This window comes from Theropithecus gelada, chromosome 18, assembly GCF_003255815.1.
Source record: "Theropithecus gelada isolate Dixy chromosome 18, Tgel_1.0, whole genome shotgun sequence".
Taxonomy (NCBI): domain Eukaryota; kingdom Metazoa; phylum Chordata; class Mammalia; order Primates; family Cercopithecidae; genus Theropithecus; species Theropithecus gelada.
Window position 1 is genome coordinate 4,637,636 of NC_037686.1, and position 19,248 is coordinate 4,656,883.

Here is a 19,248-nt window from a genome sequence, read left to right on the forward strand (position 1 = left end):
CCTGACAGACACAGATTTGGTGTGGATTCTTCCATGTGTCAGCACTTTCAATCTGCCATGAGTTCGCTCAGTGCCTCTCACACGCCCGGCAGGTGCTGCAGGGGTGCCAGCAATGCTTCCAGGCTAAGACAGAAAGTGGCCGGAGTGCTCGGGCACAACTACCACCAGGGCAAAGAAGTGGTGGTCAGGAACGGGGCTGGGGCTGGCTGTGCCCGGTGTCTCAGGCAACAGAACCTCTTTGGCCTGGAATCCCTCCAGCTGGGGTGGGATGGGGAGGTGAGGTGTCTGCAGACTCACTGTCCAGATTCTGATAGGACATACTGATATTCCTTTCACCCCACAAAGCACAGGCTTAAACCTAGGGATCTAGACTAGTGCAGGCCCTGTGGAAGGGGTCCCAGATTGAGTGTACGGACCACTCCTCCACAGGACCTATTAATATGATGAGGCCAGAACTGGGGTCTGCTCTGAGCAAGTCCCCATACCATGTGCACTGGTACACAGAACCAGCAAAGCTCTGGGCAGCTTTGCTGACAGCTGGCTTCACCGTGGGGGCAAGGCACCCACCCATATGGTCAGCCCCATGGGGTAAAACAGCAGGCTAAAAGTGACGTCGTTAGGCATTCCATCTTGTTATCTTTTTGTTGTTGTTAGAAATAATCTACCAACTGTCCAGTGGTGCTGGCTAGATCCAGGGCCGGAAAGGAAGGGCAATGGTAGGGATGGGTTGATTTGTCCCAAGGTCATGAGCTTTCCAGCAAGTATGAATTTCCTTCTTCTCAATTCAAGGAGTTGCTGAATTAATAACGAGTTTCAGAACACTGTTCGCTGGGGACTGTGAGTGCCGAACACATGCCGACACCCTGGTCCTTTCCACGTTTCTGTGGACATAGCTCATCGAACTCCCACTTCTGCCCACAGAGGAACTGTCTCAGAGTTACATCAGTGGCACCTACCTGGGTGGGAACTCAGTGCCTCTGGGGCATGGATGGATATGGTGGAACAGAGATGATAAAAAGACAGAGAGAGCAGAGGCATTAACCTCAGCAGTGGCCAAAGCAAACAAAACCCATTAACCTCAGCAGTAGCCAAAGCAAACAAAGCCCATTAACCTCAGCAGTAGCCAAAGCAAACAAAACCGTGATGAGAAAATGCAGGACACGTCTGGAGCACGTGTAGGCGCTTCTGGGTGCATCGAAGAGAGTGGTGCAAACATACCAGGCAGCTGGAAGCCAGAGGAAAAGGGGCCGGTGGGGAGGGCACATCCAGTTTTCCTTTTGGACATTTCGAGATATATATATATATATATATATATATATATATATATATATATATTTTTTTTTTTTTTTTTTTTTTTGTTGAGACAGAGTCTCACTCTGTCGCCCAGGCTGGAGTGCAGTGGCGCAATCTCAGTTCACTGCAACCTCTGCCTCCCAGGTTCAAGCAATTTTCCTGCCTCAGCCAATATTTCCATTTTATAACAAGCATGTGTTACTTTTGAAAGCATAAAGGCTGATGGCTTGAGTGGTGGAGTACAGTTGCTCCAAAGCCTACCCGGAAACACTGATGTGGCTGCTTCTGTGAATGGGGAAGGTGGGAGGGTGTAATGACTAAACTCTGTTTACTGCTTGTTTTGTGCCATGTGCTGCTTTCATTATGTGTATTAACATACATAAGCTGCAAAAAAAAAAAAAAAAGATAATCAAAATACCTCCTGTATACAGATGAGGAAACGGAGGCACAAAGCAGTTGAGTAACCTACGCAAGGAGGCAGAAGTGATTTATACCCAGGCAGTTTGGGCTGGGCGCAGTGGCTCACGCCTGTAATCCCAGCACTCTGGAAGGCTGAGGCGGGTGGATCACTTGAGGTCAGGAATTCGAGACCAGCCAGGCCAACATGGCGAAACTCTGTCTCTATTAAAATATAAACATTAGCCCGTTGTGGTGGGGTTTGCCTTATAATCCCAGCTACTTGGGAGGCTGATACAGAATTGCTTGAACCCAGGGGGCAGAGGTTGCAGTGAGCCAAGATTGTGCCACTGTACTCCAGCCTGGGAGAAAGAGTGAGACTCCATTTCAAAAATAAATAAATAAATCAACCAACCAATCAACCCAGGCAGTTTGGCTCTAGAGCCTGAGCTCTCAAGTACTGTCCTATACCACCCAAGAAGGACCAGAGAAGACAGTGTGAAGGACTGAAGTGTGCCACAGGCACGGCTAGGTACTGCGGAGAGCAAATGGGAAAGGGATGGTCATTCACAGACTCAAAGTTCAGAGGAAAATCAAGGATGAGGCGATCTGGAAATGTTGAATTGCCTGAGAAGAAATTTCATGTAGTAGAAATGGTATGTATTCATTTGGAGAATGAAGAAAAAGTAAAACTGGAGGAAATTAAACTGGGGAGGAAAAAACTGGTATATAACTAACATCCACACCAACCACTATATATCTCCTTCTAGGACTACTGCCCGAAAATATTTTAATAAATTCTCTTAGTGGAGCTTTTAAATACAGTGTATAAAACATCTCACAGCATACGAGAGAGAGATTTCCCAGACTTTAAAAGAGAAAAGAGAGGTTTCCATGGACCTTTCAATAATCACTAAACACAAGCATTCCTTTGTATACATAACACAACTACAACTGGAAAGTCTACCATAAAACTCATACACCCATGACACAGCATGTCTAGCTTCTTTGTTGTTAATAATCAAAAATACCACGTTTATGAAATGAATAGTAAAGCAGCCACTTCTTCAGAAGTGGCATAATTTTAAGTCATTTTGGAGAGAGTGGTAAAATAGACTGCATTGACAAAACAGAATTTTAAGACCAAGACATTTTTATTCCAGTAATCTATTTTTTTCATCAATCTTACTTACCTTTGAAGATTCCCCTTGTGATTTTCTTCTTCCTATAAAGAAGAAATGACTTCGTCTGAATCGGTTAATTTTGGTTGCCTAGAACTAGGCCTGATTGTACTTAAGTGATTGGTTTGCTCTGCACCCCCAGGAAAACACCATTTAAAATGTACACTGAGGCCAAGCTCTGGTTAGGAGTGCTACGGCCCTGAGGCCTTTGAAGTACAATCATCAAAGCGAGGCCACAGCGTGATGAGGGGTTGGAGCCTCTGCAGTTCAGGGAGGAGCCCACATGAGTGAGAACAACTGGCTATAAACTTTGTCATGGAGGAAGTGGCTCTTCTGTGCTTCCTCAAAGGACCTCACCGACTACATGAATTTCAAAGCCAGCTTTTGTAACAACCTAAGAGTGACAGTGAGACTGAGAGAGAGAGAGTGTGTGTGAGTGTGTGTGTGCTGTTAGAGAGGAAGATGGAAAGTGACAGAATAACGTTAGCAGACTGGTGTCCCTTGGTCCCAGTCTTGCTGTAGAAGTTGACGTGACATCCTTAGGCTCGGGCACTTGATTTTAAACATTCCCATTTAGAATCAGAGGCAAAGTACAGTGCCTTCCCCTTTAAGAAGAATGATGCTGTGTTTGTAGAGAACAACAGAAACCCAAGGTTGTCTACTGAGAAAACACTCTTGTGCTGACGTGGTTGTGAAGCAGCAAGCCTCTGACTAACTTTAATGGAAGCGTATTTTTCAAGACAGTAAATAGCAAGGGGTATTTATCACTTCCCCTTAGTAAGCATGCCCCTTGTCTCTGCCATGCAGGTTCCAGTGGGCTGGAACCCAGCCACAGGCTCCCGACCCCACCCCATGTTACCTCTGCTATGTAACTGGACGGTACTAGATTGCCAATAGATCAGACAGGGTGGGACTGCAGCAATGTCCTGTCAACCTGATACACATTGCTGAGGATAAGGCATTTGACCTTACTGATGTGAGTGAAGTATAATTTCCGCATATTTCAACAACACTATTTGATATGAACTCGTCTAAGTCTTAAGTGTTTAGGAGACCAAATGATATGTGCAGCAACTGTTGAACTGCTTCACAGGTAATGATTCCTAGAATCAACTTTTTTTTTTTTTTGAGACGGAGTCTCGCTCTGTCACCCAGGCTGGAGTGCAGTGGTACGATCTCAGCTCACTGCAAGCTCCGCCTCCCAGGTTCACGTCATTCTCCTGCCTCAGCCTGCCAAGTAGCTGGGACTACAGGCGCCCACCACTACACCCGGCTAATTTTTTAGTATTTTTAGTAGAGACGGTGTTTCACTGTGTTAGCCAGGATGGTCTCGATCTCATGATCTCGTGATCCGCCTGCCTCAGCCTCCCAAAGTGCTGGGATTACAGGCATGAACCACCACGCCCAGCCCTGGAATCAACTTTTAAAACAAGGTTTTAAAAATCTTAAAGCCAGAAAAACATACCTGACGCTGTGCCATGGAAATGTCTACAGCTCAGCTCACTCATTTGGTGGTCTAATTTATGTAAGGTTTCTAAGTGTTGGATGTTTTCCCTTTGCACAGAATTTTTTTGGTTATATTAGTTTTCTAGAATCAGAAGACTGTACTATTATTTCAAGAAAAGTTGAGGCTGGGTGTGGTGGCTCAGACCTGTAATCCCAGCACTTGGGGAAGGCAAGGCAGACAGATCACTTGAGCCCAGGAGTTCGAGACCAGCTTGGGCAACACAGGGAGACCCTGTCTCTACTTAAAAAATAAAATTAAAAAAAATTAGCCAGGCATGGTAGCACGTGCCTGTGGTCCCAGCTACTTAGGAGGCTGATGGGGAAGGATCAATTGGACCTGGGAGGTCAAGGCTGCAGTGAGCCGTTATCAGCCACTACATTCCACCCTGGGCAAAACAGTGAGACCTCCAAGCCCAAAAAAAAAAAAAAAAAAAAAAAAAAAGGAAAAAAAGAAACAAGGAAAAAGAAAAAGTTGAGCATATACACGTCCCAGAATTACTTACTTCCTCTTGTGTGTTTTATGGGACACACTCATTTGTGAGACCTGCCTTCTGTATAGGACACTAGTCCAGTATTTCTAAACCTGAAACAAGGGGCAAAGTTAAACTGACAGCAGGACATGCTAATTGAGGGTCAAGCAAAACCCTTGGTGTTGTGAAGATTTCATTTTTACTCAGTTTGGAGGTTGCAGTATGCAAAAGTGCTGGAGCCCGCCAGGAGAGGAATCTGGCAGATGCCTCTTAGGCTTCATGACGGCTCCCTTATTCCATAGTAGTCAACTAGGATGGAGAAAACCTGGCTGACCTCAGGGAGGCGATTCCTGAACTCCCTCTCGGGCCTGTGGGCTGGTGGCTCCTCTGGCTCGTCATCCAGGGACAAGGCATCCAGGTAGAGATTCTCACTGGCCGAGCACCTGTCCGACTCCTTCAGCTTGGACAGCGGCTGGTCTTCAAATGGGATGGAGTCGGCGTCTGCACAAGGCCACATGGCCACAGGACGGGGCACGCGGTGGCTTCCCTGGTGGGGAAAGGGGCGAACGTTGCCGTCTTTTTGATCACAGAGGAAACTGCCACCTCTCCGGGGACTGTTCTCTTTCTGCAACTTGAGAATTTTAAAAATGAAAATAATTAGCCTCACTTTTCTGTCTGATGGTCTCCCTAAGACCATTGTTTCTCCACAATTTGGAAGTACTCATAGGTCAGTTTGAAAAACATTGTGAGAAGCAAATGTTCTTAACGTTCTGATCTTAATTTCAAAAGGTAACACAACATTACAGATGCTTTATAAAACCCACAATTTTATCTGGCCCAGAAAATCTGCATTAACCACACACAAATACGGTGAACTCTTTCTGACACCAATATATGTGTTACTGTACATAACTCTGAGAGTTGTGCTCGTGGGAAATTCTACATTTATTACTATTTTTAAATCTAATGCTGTTAAAGAATATGTTTAAAATGCTCTTTGGAACTTCCTTCAGAACTGAAGACACACTCAGTGGAATACTGTCAGTGATATCAAACTTCTAAGTGTGAAGCTGATTTTCCTAACTAGTCCCAGGGCATGTGGAACAGGTCCTATCAATAACTCAAGTGAGCAAACTTGAGTTTGTAACCATTTGGTGTTACAAACTCAAACGGCTGTTAACCATTTGGTGTTAAACATAACTTACACTTTATTTGAGATGATAAAAACTTAGCTATAAAGGCAAGTAAAGATCTGGTATGACTGAGTGAAGAAAAGTTTAAAAAGCCACATTACATTATAGTCATACTTTTTTGCCCGACTCCATTGAATTCAAGAAGCGGCAGTGGGTGAGCACAGGGCCACCTGGAGTTAGAAGACCTGAGTTGGAACCATCAGTGTGTGGCTTGCTGGTTCGCAGGCAGGTGCAAGTTCCCGACTGTCCTGAGCTCAGCTTCCTTATCTGTAAGATGGGTTGTGCACGTGGGCTCACAGGAGTCAGGCTGGCTAGTGGGGGTCCAGCCCATGTAAAGGCATTATGCCTTTCTGGGCCGTTTTGGGGCACTAGGTGGAGATCTTGTGGAGGTGGCTCAGGAAGGGGGCCCATATGAAATCACAAGGAACTGCTGAGGCAGGCAGGCAAATGGCTTGCAGGGCGCACGGCCTCCCTCCCCAGAGGAGCCCTCACCAGCTTCCACTCCATTCTCCTGATCCCTCCTCATTGCTTCTCTTTCTAAAACAGCCACAGAAAGCACAACGGAGATCTGAAGCTATTTCCGCCTATGAGTCTTTAACGGAGCCTTTATTGGATGACAAGCTCACACTACAGGATTGACTGCTCTTCTGAATAAGTATCTGAACGATGAAAGTGACATTTGAATTTGACCTGAAGGAGTGGCCAAACAATGATTTAAAGTCCTCAAGTGCTGAGACGGTGCCAGGAAATTTTAAAACCTCCTTGAATGCAGATCAATTCATTTTTTTTAAGCATCACTTACAAACTTCATCTCTGTGTCCTAATCTGAGCATTCATCCACACGTTGGATGCAAACATGCTTTCTGTATAGTCAGGAGAAAGCCATGGAAGACAGGAAAGACAAAAGGACGTTGGCTCATTGTTAGTAATTTCTAAGGCGGCGGAACAGAGATTTATCTTTATCTTTGAGAAAGATGGAGTCTGATGCAGCCAAAGCTTACATGTTAGCATCTGAGGCAGTTCACAGTCAAATGAAGGACCCAGCAAATACTAAAAACTCTACGTTTTAGCTCTGCCCCTCTGCTCTCTCCTCCTCCTCCCTGATGATGACACAGTTCTTTGCAGTTTTCTTAAAGATGCTAACTGCTTTCTTTAAAAAAAAAAAAAAAAAGGAAGGCTTTTTATATGTTCATTTAATGCATGTCGGCACAATTTAGTTTCAACACATGATCATCTCTAAGCTATTTTGGGCAAGAAATTAAAATGCAAGAATCCCATCTGAAGCTGCAAATGTGCGCCGAGGGTGTGGAGTGAAGGGGGAAAAGAATGACTGAAGAGGAGAGCTATGAACAAGCACCTTCTAACTCAGTGAAGTGGGATTTCAAAAATAAACGCAGGCAGCTAGGAGCAACTTGTACTCAAGCTGCTAAGTGTTAGGTTTCCTAAAAACGAACTGGAGTGCTTGTGGTGGAGATATCTGCTGCTAAGATGCCTCTGGGGTGTTGTAATAGAACGGTCCTCAGAGCGGGAAGGGTTCCTATAGGAGTCATTTCAGCCAGCATCAGCACCTACTTGCAATCTTGGAGTAAAACAACTTTTAATGCCAGTCGAAAATGTTAAAGATTTGTATTTTAATATGGGAAACAATAAAGGTGACCTCAAGAGTGTCACCTTACCCAGACTGGTAGAAAGAAAAAAGGCCACTTTGTAAACAGGTTTTAAAAGAATGGATTTTTTAAAAGAATGGCAGCTGATTTAAGAAAGTTACTGGAAGGAGAATGCATGGATGACACTTTTTAGTTTGGTAAGTACAGCAAATATAACAGCAAATCCTATGGATGACACTTTTTAGCTCCATCAGTACAGCAAATATAACAGCAAGTTTTACATCATCTGTATGTTAACTGGGAACTCAACAATTCTAAGGAGAAATGTAATGTGACTCCATAAAGTCTCCTACCCCCACCCCGCAATCAAACTGGGATTGAGATAAGAGAGGCTGATAAGATAGATAAAATGTGTTATATGACCTTAGCCACATTCCCACAGTCATACATCACATAACATGCCTCATGTGGTGCAGAAATTATGTAGGAATTTAATGACACCGGACAAGTATGAAGCATGTGTTCTGAAAGTGGAAAATGGATTTAGTGTTACTTCTTTCACCATCTGTATTAGGTTATCACAGTCAAGGTTATATTATATGGCTTACCAAGCAGTCAAATGTTGAGAGGATACATTGTGAAGAATGTTCAGTTACATTTCTCATTTACCTACGGCATATGTAGCTAGAAGTTAAATAAACAAGCAACCCAATGACTAATAAACGAACCAAATCTACACACGCCCAGACACACTGGAACCAATATCCTCTTTTCAGGAAGTTGAGATAATGCCTATAATTGCTCTCCCTCATTATCAGGATGGGGCACTGAGATTTAAGAAATCGTCTTTAAAAATGTTTACTATTTTGGGGAAAAGGCCAGATTTATTTTTGAAAGCCACAATTGCATGTCTGAAGCGTCAGTTCATTTGTAACCAATCGTCTTCTAAAAACAGCAATGACATCATTGTACAAAAACTGTGGGATCCATCAGACAGATTTCAGGAACAGATGCATGCCCGAAACTCATGTGTTTCAGATCCACAATGCTCAAAGATGTCCACCTTGAGGACTGGGTTCTGAGGTGGTGAGTGTGGCCGAACTATTCCAATACTGACAACTCGGAATTGGAGGTCAGCTCCTGACGACTACCTTTCCAAAATATAGTCTCAAAATGAGGCTGTGGCTCATCTTTAAGTCACTGACTTTTCAAAAGTTGAGTATCACCACAAGTGTCTAATTTTTCCTTTAGCAGAAATTCTTCATTCCCAAAAGTAAAAATAAAAACCTAAAAGACTTGCTTAATTTATATCCAAGGTGTGACTTCCCAAACAAATGAAGCCTGTGACTAGTCCAACAAGCCACCATGGCTAACAGGCGAAGGGCACCCTAAAGGGGCCATGGCAGGGATCATGATGGCCTCACCAGGGTACAGGAGGGACGTAAAAAGTGAGTGGCCCTAGAGCATGAGCCAAGAATGAAGCTCCCTGGCGACAAGTTGCCTGGAGTTACTGTGACACCGGTCAACTAAAGTTGGATATAATAAATTAGTGCCACTTCTATCCCTAAGATTTCCACCTAACCATAGAGCACAGACACACAGGAGATTTCATAAAGGAGACTCTTCACAAGTGCTGCATTTCCAAGCCAGAAAGGGTGGCCAGCATTCCTCTTGATAGGATTTGGGGAATATCAAAGATTAGTAAGGTGACTCATTTGTGTAAGTGGTGAAACCTGGGAAGAGTTTCAGCTCTTCTATCTGCAGTGTACTTTCCTTCTTTTGTTTTTTGGAGATGGGGTCTCGGTCTGTCACCCAGGCTGGAATGCAGTGGTGATCAAAGCTCACCTGCGGGGATTTTATTCTTCTCAGTGGTTTCTAAGCCAAAGGCTCTTGGTCTTTTTTACCATTTAGTTCATTCTGCCTCCCTCCCTATCCAACATATGCATACGCTCACCTTTGTCATTGTACCTGCATAACACAGGCACCATGTCTATGGATAATAGAGCACCTTTTTCAAAGGCTCTATGGGTATTTAAAATAGAGTAATGAGATTATTTTTCCTGAGCTCAATTTCTTAGTGATTAATACATTTCCTTGAGACCGCATAAATTTGTAAGTGTGTGACTGGCTGAAATAAACAAAATGTATACTATGTAAAAATCCAGCCAGGGAAGAATTCCAGATCTTCATCAATTTAATTTGTGTATCCCTCAGGAACTACTGCAACTATACAAACTGTTCTAAGTCTGATGCAATGCAGAGAACGGTTATATTGGCAGAAAAACGACTACCCCCGTCCTCCCCAAATTCATCTGAGTTCCTGAATTGTTTGTTTAGCTAAGATGATGAGCTACCAGCTACCTCTCTTGACTATGGTCCATCTAATCACAGCTCAGCAATATCCACAGCGGGCACACTCACCAGCAAACAGCCTGACTTCCAACTGAATTCAGCAATTTCTTTTCTAATGACAACAATTCCATTCAAGTCGGAGCAGTCACTGTGACCACATCTTTAGTGGCAATCTTAAAAGTTATAGTTTGTTTTCAACTGGATAAGACCTGAAATAACCTCCTCTTTCCAGTTTAGTCTTTAAATTCCTTTAAAAAGTTATCCCCCCTCCCACAACACCCACCCACCCTGCGCTGCCACTACCACACGTACACACAGGAGAGTTACCTATGAACTTTGCAATGAAAAGATCTGTGTCATGGAGAGGCATGAGCCTAGGTCTCCAACACAAGCAATTCTAGTATTTCTCTCTCGTCCTTTGGAAGCCCATGCATCCTGATGCTGCAAGGACCACAAAACAGCCTAATGTTTTTGCTTTCTGGGTCCATTGAGTAGTCTACACTCTGTGCCTATGCTCTAGGGCCCGGGGTGCCTCCTTACCTGCTCTATCCTCCACAGGAGTTCCTTCTTCTGCCGCTCCCACTCCTGCCGATCTCTGTCCAGGCGGTCGAGAAGTTCCACCTTCTCCCGGTTCCAGTTCTTCTCGCTGTGATGGATCTGCCAGCGCAGGTCCATGACCAGGCTGTGACTGTCGGCCAGGAGCTTCTGGTGCACCTCTCTCTCCTTCTTCAAGGCCCCCTTGCTCTCAGCGGAGGAGCCTAGTTCTCCCAACTTGTTCTCAGTCTTCTCTTCCAGCTGTCAAGGAAAAAAGACTTAGGAATTCCCTCTCTGACAAGTCTTGCATTCAAGGATGAAGTCTCAGCACATTTACATGTGATCCCTGGAAACATGTTTAAACCGAGATTGACCAATCCCATAGTATAAACAAATTTTATTTTTAAAGTCCTAATTAAGAGCATTTGACACAGACAGTCACGAAGAATGTTAAGCGGTGAGTAAACTGAGCTTCCCATGGCCAGCTTCCCTGCTCCACTTTCCTAGTCTAAGTCACCACTGTCTCTTGCCTGTACTTCTGTGTAACTCCTTGTGGGCAGGTACCACAAGGTACCTGTCCCTATATCCTTAGCTCCTATATGGAACCTAGGGATGGGACAGTTTTCAATAAATATTTGTCAAATACCCAGGAGGTTAAATATCAAAACCAAACAAGATTCTACATCTTATGTATTCAAACTTGTGAAAACCAAAGAGAAGACCTTAAAGACAGGGAAAAATGACACATGCCATAGAGGCAGAAAGACGAGAATTCCAGGAGACTTCTCATCAGAAACTTTGCAAGTCAGAAGATGATGGAGTGGCATCTAAAGTGCTGCAAGAAAAAAGATCTCAACCTAGACTCAATTCTGTACGCAGAAATGGTATCTTTCAAAACAGAAGGAAAACACTTTTCAACAAATGAAAACTGAAAAAAAAAACAAAAACAAAAACAAAAAAAACATTGCCAACAGACCTGCACTTCAGGAAATGAAAAAGGAAGTTCTTTAGGCAGAAGGAATATACTAACAGACACTTTGATCTCTACAGAAAATAAACACTGGAAATGACATCTATGTAAATATAAAACTCATTATTTCTCTTTTAATTATTTTTAATATTTGATTATCTAAAGCAAAAACTGTTACCATGTGTTGTGTTTGCAGAATATGTAGAGGTAAACTATGACAGCAATAGCACAGAGGATGGGAAGGAACTGGGAATATACTGTTGCAATTTCCTCAGGCACCATGAAAAGTAGCCTAATAGGATTTCAAGGTAGACGCTGAGTAATTAAATACGTATATTATAAACCCTAGGGCGAACACTAAAACTGCACGGCAAACACTAAAACCGCACAACAGCTTGCTGTTCAGTGCCTTGTTTTTATCCTCACAAGCAATCTCTTATATTTTATTAAGTGCACAATTTTAACAAATTGTATACTTTTCAAAGAAAGGCCTTTCACACAGATTGCCTCACTTGGTCTCTACTGCAATCTTCTACGTATAGGTATCCTTATTTCCAGTTTATTTGTGAAGAAATGGCAGCTCAGTGCTTCAGGGACTTGCCAAAGGGACATGGTAAGTCAGTAACCAATATTCATATGTAGAGTTCAATTAACTTTCTTATAATGAGTTACTTCAAGACCCACTAAAATAATTCATGGCTGATTATCCATGTCTAAGCAGATTGTTTTAACTTTTCTAAGACTATATATATGTATATAAAAATATAAAGATTAATGACTTAAACCAGCCAGTATTATTACATTTAGAAAGACGTCTGTATCAGTGCTGTAGTTTGGATGTCTGTCCCCCAAACTTCACGTTGAAATTTGATCCCCAATGTCGGCGATGGGGCCTAGTGGGAGGTGTCTAGGTCATGGGAGTGGATAGATTCATGCCCTGCGGCAGGGACTGAGTAACTTCTCCCTCTATTATTTCTTTATGAGCTGGTTGTTTAAAAGAGCCTGGCACCTCCTCCCACCTGCACTTCCTTTCTTGCCCTATGATCTGCACACATCGGCTCCCCTTTGCCTTTTGCTGAGTGGAAGCAGCTGGACCTCTCCAGTAGCAGATGCTGGCACCATGTTTCTTGTGCAGCTTGCAGAACTGTAAGCTAAATACACCTCGTTGTTAAATAAATTAGCCAGCCTCAGGTATTCCTTTACAGCGACAGTAAATGGACTAAGACAGGCTGCTGAGTGTGTGCTCAGTTAAACTGAAAGTTCTTGCCCACCAGGGACTCACTGGGAGAGAGCTAACATCGAATCTCGCCTCTGTAATAAAGGCAAACCCTTCATTAAGTGGGGAGAGCACACTGTTTTGTCCCTGAATCTGAGTGGGACTCTGGCCTTCTTGGAGAGAAAGCAGTGAAAGGCCTGAGGAAGCAGATGACAGCCACGGGCACGGGTTAGTGGTGACACTTCTTGATCAATTATAAAACACAAATCTGGGGAAAATAAAACTTTTTTTAAGTAGAAAGAATGCAGAAACAAAAGGGGAGAAACCTCCAGTGTTAGCTAACCAGAAGACTACCAGAAAAGCACCAAGCACCACAAAATCCCATTTTAAAAGAGCTGCTGGAAGCCCACATAACCCAGAATGAAAGGCCGCTGAGCCCCTCGCAGGTACGTCTGTTCACCTGCAGATGCTTCCAGCCACCAACATGTCCTCTCTTTAGAATCTCCTCATGCAGCGTACCCCTTCTTGGGCCCCACATCGCCTCTGCTCACCTGCTTTGTGAAGACAGTGAAGGCACATTCCTTCTGCCCACAAACTCCTCTGTCCACACCTCTCAGGTCTCTCATGGTCAGGGTCACCCCCTCCCCTCAATGCTTAGAGCCCAATGCCCCCGCCTACTGAGGGACCTCGTGTCATCAGTGTCCCTACACTGTCAGGTCTCACTGGACAGGCCTCCCCGTGACCCCGCGGCTCCTGTTACTGCACTGTCTGTGCTCCCTCTTTCCCCTTCCCCGCCCAACTCAACTTCTGTCCCTCTGCACAGTGCACAGTGCTTCAGCCCCACACCCCGACGGCAACTGCTCGTCAAGTTTTCCAGTGACCTCCTCACTGCCAAGTTCAACAAAGCTTTTTATCCCTCATCTGTCCCGTCCTCTTCAAAGCATCTGATATTGCTGAACTCCACTTGGAACGCCATGGTGTCTCTCCTTTTGGCTTCTGGGACGGCATTTGCTCTGGATGTTCGTACATTTCTCTGGCTGCTCCTTTCCAGTCTCTTCTCCCTCTACTCATTTCTTGAAAATGAATATTTTGGTTCCTTCTATGAGTTCCTCTCACTCTGTGCAGTCCTGGAGAGTCCTCCATGGCCCTGCCTCCCACCTCCTCATTCACGCCCAGGTATATACATCTTCAGCCCAGCCCCCAGTGCCTGTGATGACACATACCTCAACTCAAATCCAACCTGTTCCCTTTCCATCCCAACTGGTTCTCTCTGCGTTCCTGTCTTGGTGATGGCGCCATCGCCCAGGCACCCACACTAGAAACCTGAGAGCCGTGCGAGGTGCTTGTTGCTCCACGGTGTCTCATGAACCGGCCACCAGGCCCGGCCATTCTCTACTTGCTCTATTTTTTTCAGGTGTTTTCCCTCCACTCCTTCTCCACTGCTGCTGCTTTACTTCAGAGTCACCCCTCTCACCTCCAATCTCTGCAACCCAGGGCTCCTCAATATTTTTACTGTGGACCCAGGTGGCAGCCTGGTGAAGCCAAAAGTCTCCTCCTCACTGTTAATTCTGGGATATCCACAACAATTGTAAAGGAAAATGGAGAGATGTGTGATTACTTCTTATTCTTTCATTCCATATTTCCTTTCAAAAAGATCCGTGATTTCTGTTGGGTTTGTTGCCTACATTTATAACTGGAGGACACGCTCAATTTTGGTGGAAAGTCAGTGATCGTAAAGATGCATCTCTTTCCTATTCTAGTTCGGCAATTCCCTGATTTCAGTCTATAGACCACTAACCCTAGGTTAATCCATTCAATTCTAATGGCTCCTAATCCATTCTCTATCTTGAAGCCAGAATAATCTTTTGAAAAAGGGAATCTAAGCTTTCATGATAAAATCAGAATTAAAGGATCAATTCCTTAAATATTATTCTTTCCCCTCATACCTAAGCTTATCAAATGAGCCATGCTCCTTTCTTCACGGTACTCTTTTTTTTTTTTTTCTTTGCCTGAAACTTCCTTTCTCTTCTTTTCCACATTCCAGTTCTTGTCCATCCTTTGAGATTTTTCTCAGCAGGACTTTCACAGCCTTCCCCGAATTCTCAAGCCAAGGCATGTACCTTGCATGTTCCTGTTCCCTGACAGCCCTATGTGCAAGCCTGGTGGGCACTTTCCATGCTTTTATAAAGGACAGCACTTGTTTGGGTCCCCCACTGCACTGAGAACCCCTTCAAGGAACATCTGATTTCTTGCTGGATCTTCAACATTTAGAGCAAGGCCTGACTCAGGAGTCTGCTGAAGGAATCGAGGACCTGGGAAGTGTCATCAACATGGGCTCCACTGAAGGAAGGTAACTTGTAGCAGAATTAAACTGTTTTGCATTTAAGTAGAAGAGAGTAAATATGGGATTATTACAAATGGGCTAGCATCATCCTATATTCATTGCTTCCTGGGTTGCAAACGTTTAAGAAACTTCCTAAATGATTTGGGCAGAAGATAAACTCTCTACCTATGACCACCTGCTGGCTTCTGGGTCTGAAGTTCTAGCTTTATTTTTTTGGTATTTAGGGACTCTCCCTAAGGGTTTATTTGTAGCAAACCTGTGGGTGGATACTACGTTCCTATAAAACAAAGATGAAATGTTTTGAAACTGGCTTGCATCGAAGATTACACCTCCCTTCTTTAGCCACAGTTCGGGCTTTGAAAACATTTAGCTCCCTCTATAAACATATTTTTTAAATAGGGTTAAAGGCAGTTCATCAGAGACTGTCCTTAGTCATTTCTCCTTCGCTGCTGACGCTGCAGGCGGGGACTTAGATAAACGGAGCATCTAGGTCAAATCTCCCGCGGGCAGCAGGCAGGAGCCACAACCAGGCCAGCTGCTCTCTCGCTTGATGCTCAGGCCTGCAAGGCTGTGTCCCTGCCCCACCCACGGCTGTCAGCCCAACATCGCTGCTTGCTGCGGCCAGGTGGAAATGCAGGGGAACTTGTGGGCACCAGGAGAGCTACAGTTTATTTTTTTGTTTTTTATTCTTTTTTTTTTTTTTTTGACACATCAAGCCTTTTTCATCTTTTATCAAGACCATGTGACAGGGGGTCTCCTTTCTAGGCAATTCTGTTCCTTTCATGACCAGACCAATTCCTATAAAATTTTACTTACTTTATGGTTTGCCTCAAAATAGAATCTAGGAAATAGATTACCAAGGATACACAGATCTGCCCTCCCTCCTCATGATCAAGCGGCTGGAAGAAACCTTGAGAGCTGCTCTCAGCAGCAGATGCCATGTAGGAAGTCACATGACATTCAATGGTTTCCAAGGAAGAAACACTTAGGAAAGGATGTTTCTTGCTATGTCTGATCTTAACTCCTATGCTGGGGCTTCCCTCTGGTGTGCGGTGGAGGCAGGAAACCTGGGCGATCTTCCTGCCCTAGCACTAAATGGCTCTGTTATCTGAGCTGAGCTGTTTCTTCTGGGCCTCAGTTTCCTTTGGTATAAATAAGGAGACTGAAATTGATTAGAATTCTTGGGCATGCAGTGGGAGGTCTCGAAGTTCTTTCTGATATTTTGAAAAATCTCAACGAAAGCATGCATTTACCTTTTTCAAAGACAACTAAACCACAGTCTGCTTTTGCTTTGCTGCTGTCCAGAGCGATGTCAGCTCAGTGTGATGACAGCTTCAGCTTGGCCATCCTCTGATGGAGCTAAATACACGCTTGTTTAATGCAGAATGGGAGAATACACGCTGCTCTGAAAATGCTGCTTGGTGGAGGCCGTACTGCATACGTGGGAGAGGGGACATCAGGGAAAATGAGGCCTCTGCACTTTAAGAAGAGACACAGTCACTCCTCTCTTTTTTCCTGGACAAGAAGCCCATGGTTCTGAATCTCTCTGTGCCCACTCTCCTCCACATATCCTGGACAGCAGAGACACATAGTCAGGATCAAGAGAGACCTGGGAGGGTGGTACCTGTTCCAGACGGCACTTGAGCACGGCCCACTCCACGTCCCAGGCTGCCTTGTCGCTGGCGTACTGCTGCTGCAGCCGCAGTCGGGCACGCTCGTCCTCGCGCAGCTCCGCACGGAAGTCCTCCAGCAAGGTCTTGAAGGCGCTGAACAGCTGCTGGTTTTCCACCACCTGTGGGAACACTGAGTCAGGCTCCACCACCTCCTGCAAGCGTACTTTTTAGGTCAGAAGAGGAGAGGATCTGGCCATCACGGTAGGGTGGGGGTTGTCTCCCAGGTGCTGTTGGCAGTGGGTGCAGGGCGGGTGGGGAGTCTGCAGTTTGCCAGGGAGCAAGGGGTCCCTGTTGCTGGCCATCGGTCTCCTGGGCCTGAGACTGAGGACCTGTTTGATCAGCAGGAAGGTAGAAGGAAGGCTGCCCTGGTGGCCTGGCAGCTGTGTTCAGAGGCTGGAACCTGGGCTGGCGCTGTGGGAACCTGCCACAGAGGTGCTCTGGGCCCTGAGGAGCAGGAGCAAGGAAACTCTAGGAGGCCACAGGGAACCGCGAAGCCAGGGCTGCCAGTCACTGTGTGACTTCAGGTGTCCAGAACACTGAGTTGGGCTGACAAGACTACCATGGGGGTGCAGATATGACAAGACCGATACACCCACTCATATATATGCTGCCATTCTAGTGCCAGATGTTGTACTAGAGGAAAATTAACAAAGGCCAAGGACTCCTATGCACAAGTCAGATCAGACTCTGACTTGTGGTTACTAAAAGGATACAGATACGACACGCATGGCCACTGTTGGTGGGTGGGTTTAATTATTAAACATTTTGATGCTTAATAATTAAAGCCAAAGGTGAAATGCGCAACCTGTTCATGAAGGCTTTATTGTGGTTCCTTGAGATGGAACTACTAGCCCTCACTTTTCTGCCTCTCAGAAAGGGACAAGCCAGACCCACCCTCACATTTCCAGTATTTGGCACAATCCTTGGCTCATGTTAAGCATGCAAATGTGTCTGGTAAGTGAAGAGTGCATTTTTATTACTAATGTGCTTATATCTAACTTAAAATGGTTTATATGTTCTAAAACCTGCCCAGCCTTTTGAAGTCAAATTTCAAAGCCATGATTTCTATCTTAGTACATTTCAGCAAGGGCATTATATCAGAAAGGTTTGGCCAAATGAATGAAACATGCTGAATCAATTATGGTACCTTGACAATAAAAGCCTCGTGAGCCCATCTCTTCCAATCAGCACTGAAAGCACATCACAAGCTCTCTGGGCGGTCTCAGGGCATTCTTTTTGGTGCATTTATGAAGCAGGAGTTATAAAAGCTCTCTAAGTCCCACTGGATATAGACAAGCTCTAGTATGGAAAAACAGAGCCCCACCCTCTCAGAATTCCTCATCCCCCAAACTTGATAAACCTCTCCTCCCTGGTTCGGCAAGCACACTGGGGACCCCCCCTTCCGGTTCTGCACACACACCGGCCTTCACTCCGCAGTCATGCTTCTAAATCCATCTAGCTGATCCACTAAACATACACAAAAATGGTAAACATATATGGGAGGAATTTAAGATACTTTGGATGGATGTTTGTATTTATATAAAATTGTACAGCCACAAAAAAGAATGAAATCATGGCTTTTGTAGCAACACGGATGCAGCTGGAGGCCATTATCCTAAGCAAGTTAACGCAGGAACAGAAAACCAAATACCGCATGTTCTCACTTATATGTGGGAGACAAACACGGGGTATACTCGGACAGAGAAGGGAACAACAGACACTGGGGATTCCAAAAGGGGATGCAAGGAGAGGGGCAAGGGTTGAAAAACTACCTATCGGGTACTACGTTCACTACTTAGGTGACGGGGTCATTAGAAGCCCACACCTCAGCATCATGCAATATACCCATATAATAAACCTGCACATGTACCCCCGAACCTAAAATTATATATATATTAAAATATATATTATATACATTTATAATTATATATTTTATATAATTTATATATTCAAAAATAAAGTTGTATTAAAAAGAGAAATTCTTTAATATGAGCAGATTTATTATAGGGATCTCCATAGTTGTCGCCAGTATTTAATCGAGTAGACTTTTTTTTTTTTTTTTTTTTTTTTGAGACAAAGTCTTGCTCTGTCTCCCAGGCTAGAATGCAGTGGATCACGGCTCACTGCAGCCTCAACCTCCTGGGCTCAAGCAGTCCTCCCACCTCAGCCTCCCAAGTAGCTGGGACTATAGGCGTGTGCCGCCACACCCAGCTAATTTTTGTATTTTTTGTAGAAACAAGGTTTCATCATGTTGCCCAGGCTAGTCTCAAACTCTGGTCTCAAGTGATCCACCTGCCTCAGCCTCAGAAAATGTTGGAATTGTAGGCATGAGCCACTGTGCCCAGCTACAATGGACTTTTGATGGAGGAGAAAGGCCTGTTTGTTCATATTTATTGCTCTTTTTCTCACAGGGAACAATTTTTACTTTAATAACTCTGGGACAAAACGCATTAAGAGTACAGTTCAGTTAACATTTGAAGAACTCAGAAGCTAGGGAACCATCTATGAGTCTT

At 44.5% G+C, this 19,248-nt stretch overlaps 1 protein-coding gene across 3 annotated transcripts in view; it reads right to left on the reverse strand.

The window, feature by feature from the left end:
- The window catches only part of MTCL1 (microtubule crosslinking factor 1), a 124,400-nt gene that overhangs the window by 8,413 nt on the left and 96,739 nt on the right, over nt 1-19,248 (reverse strand). For all 3 annotated transcript variants that reach the window (XM_025365365.1, XM_025365367.1, XM_025365366.1), the window contains 4 exons: nt 16,687-16,854; nt 10,539-10,793; nt 5,181-5,477; nt 2,883-2,914 (listed from right to left, as the gene is read on the reverse strand). In XM_025365365.1, the coding sequence (XP_025221150.1) occupies nt 2,883-2,914; nt 5,181-5,477; nt 10,539-10,793; nt 16,687-16,854 (752 nt within the window). The remainder of the gene's footprint in view (nt 1-2,882; nt 2,915-5,180; nt 5,478-10,538; nt 10,794-16,686; nt 16,855-19,248) is intronic.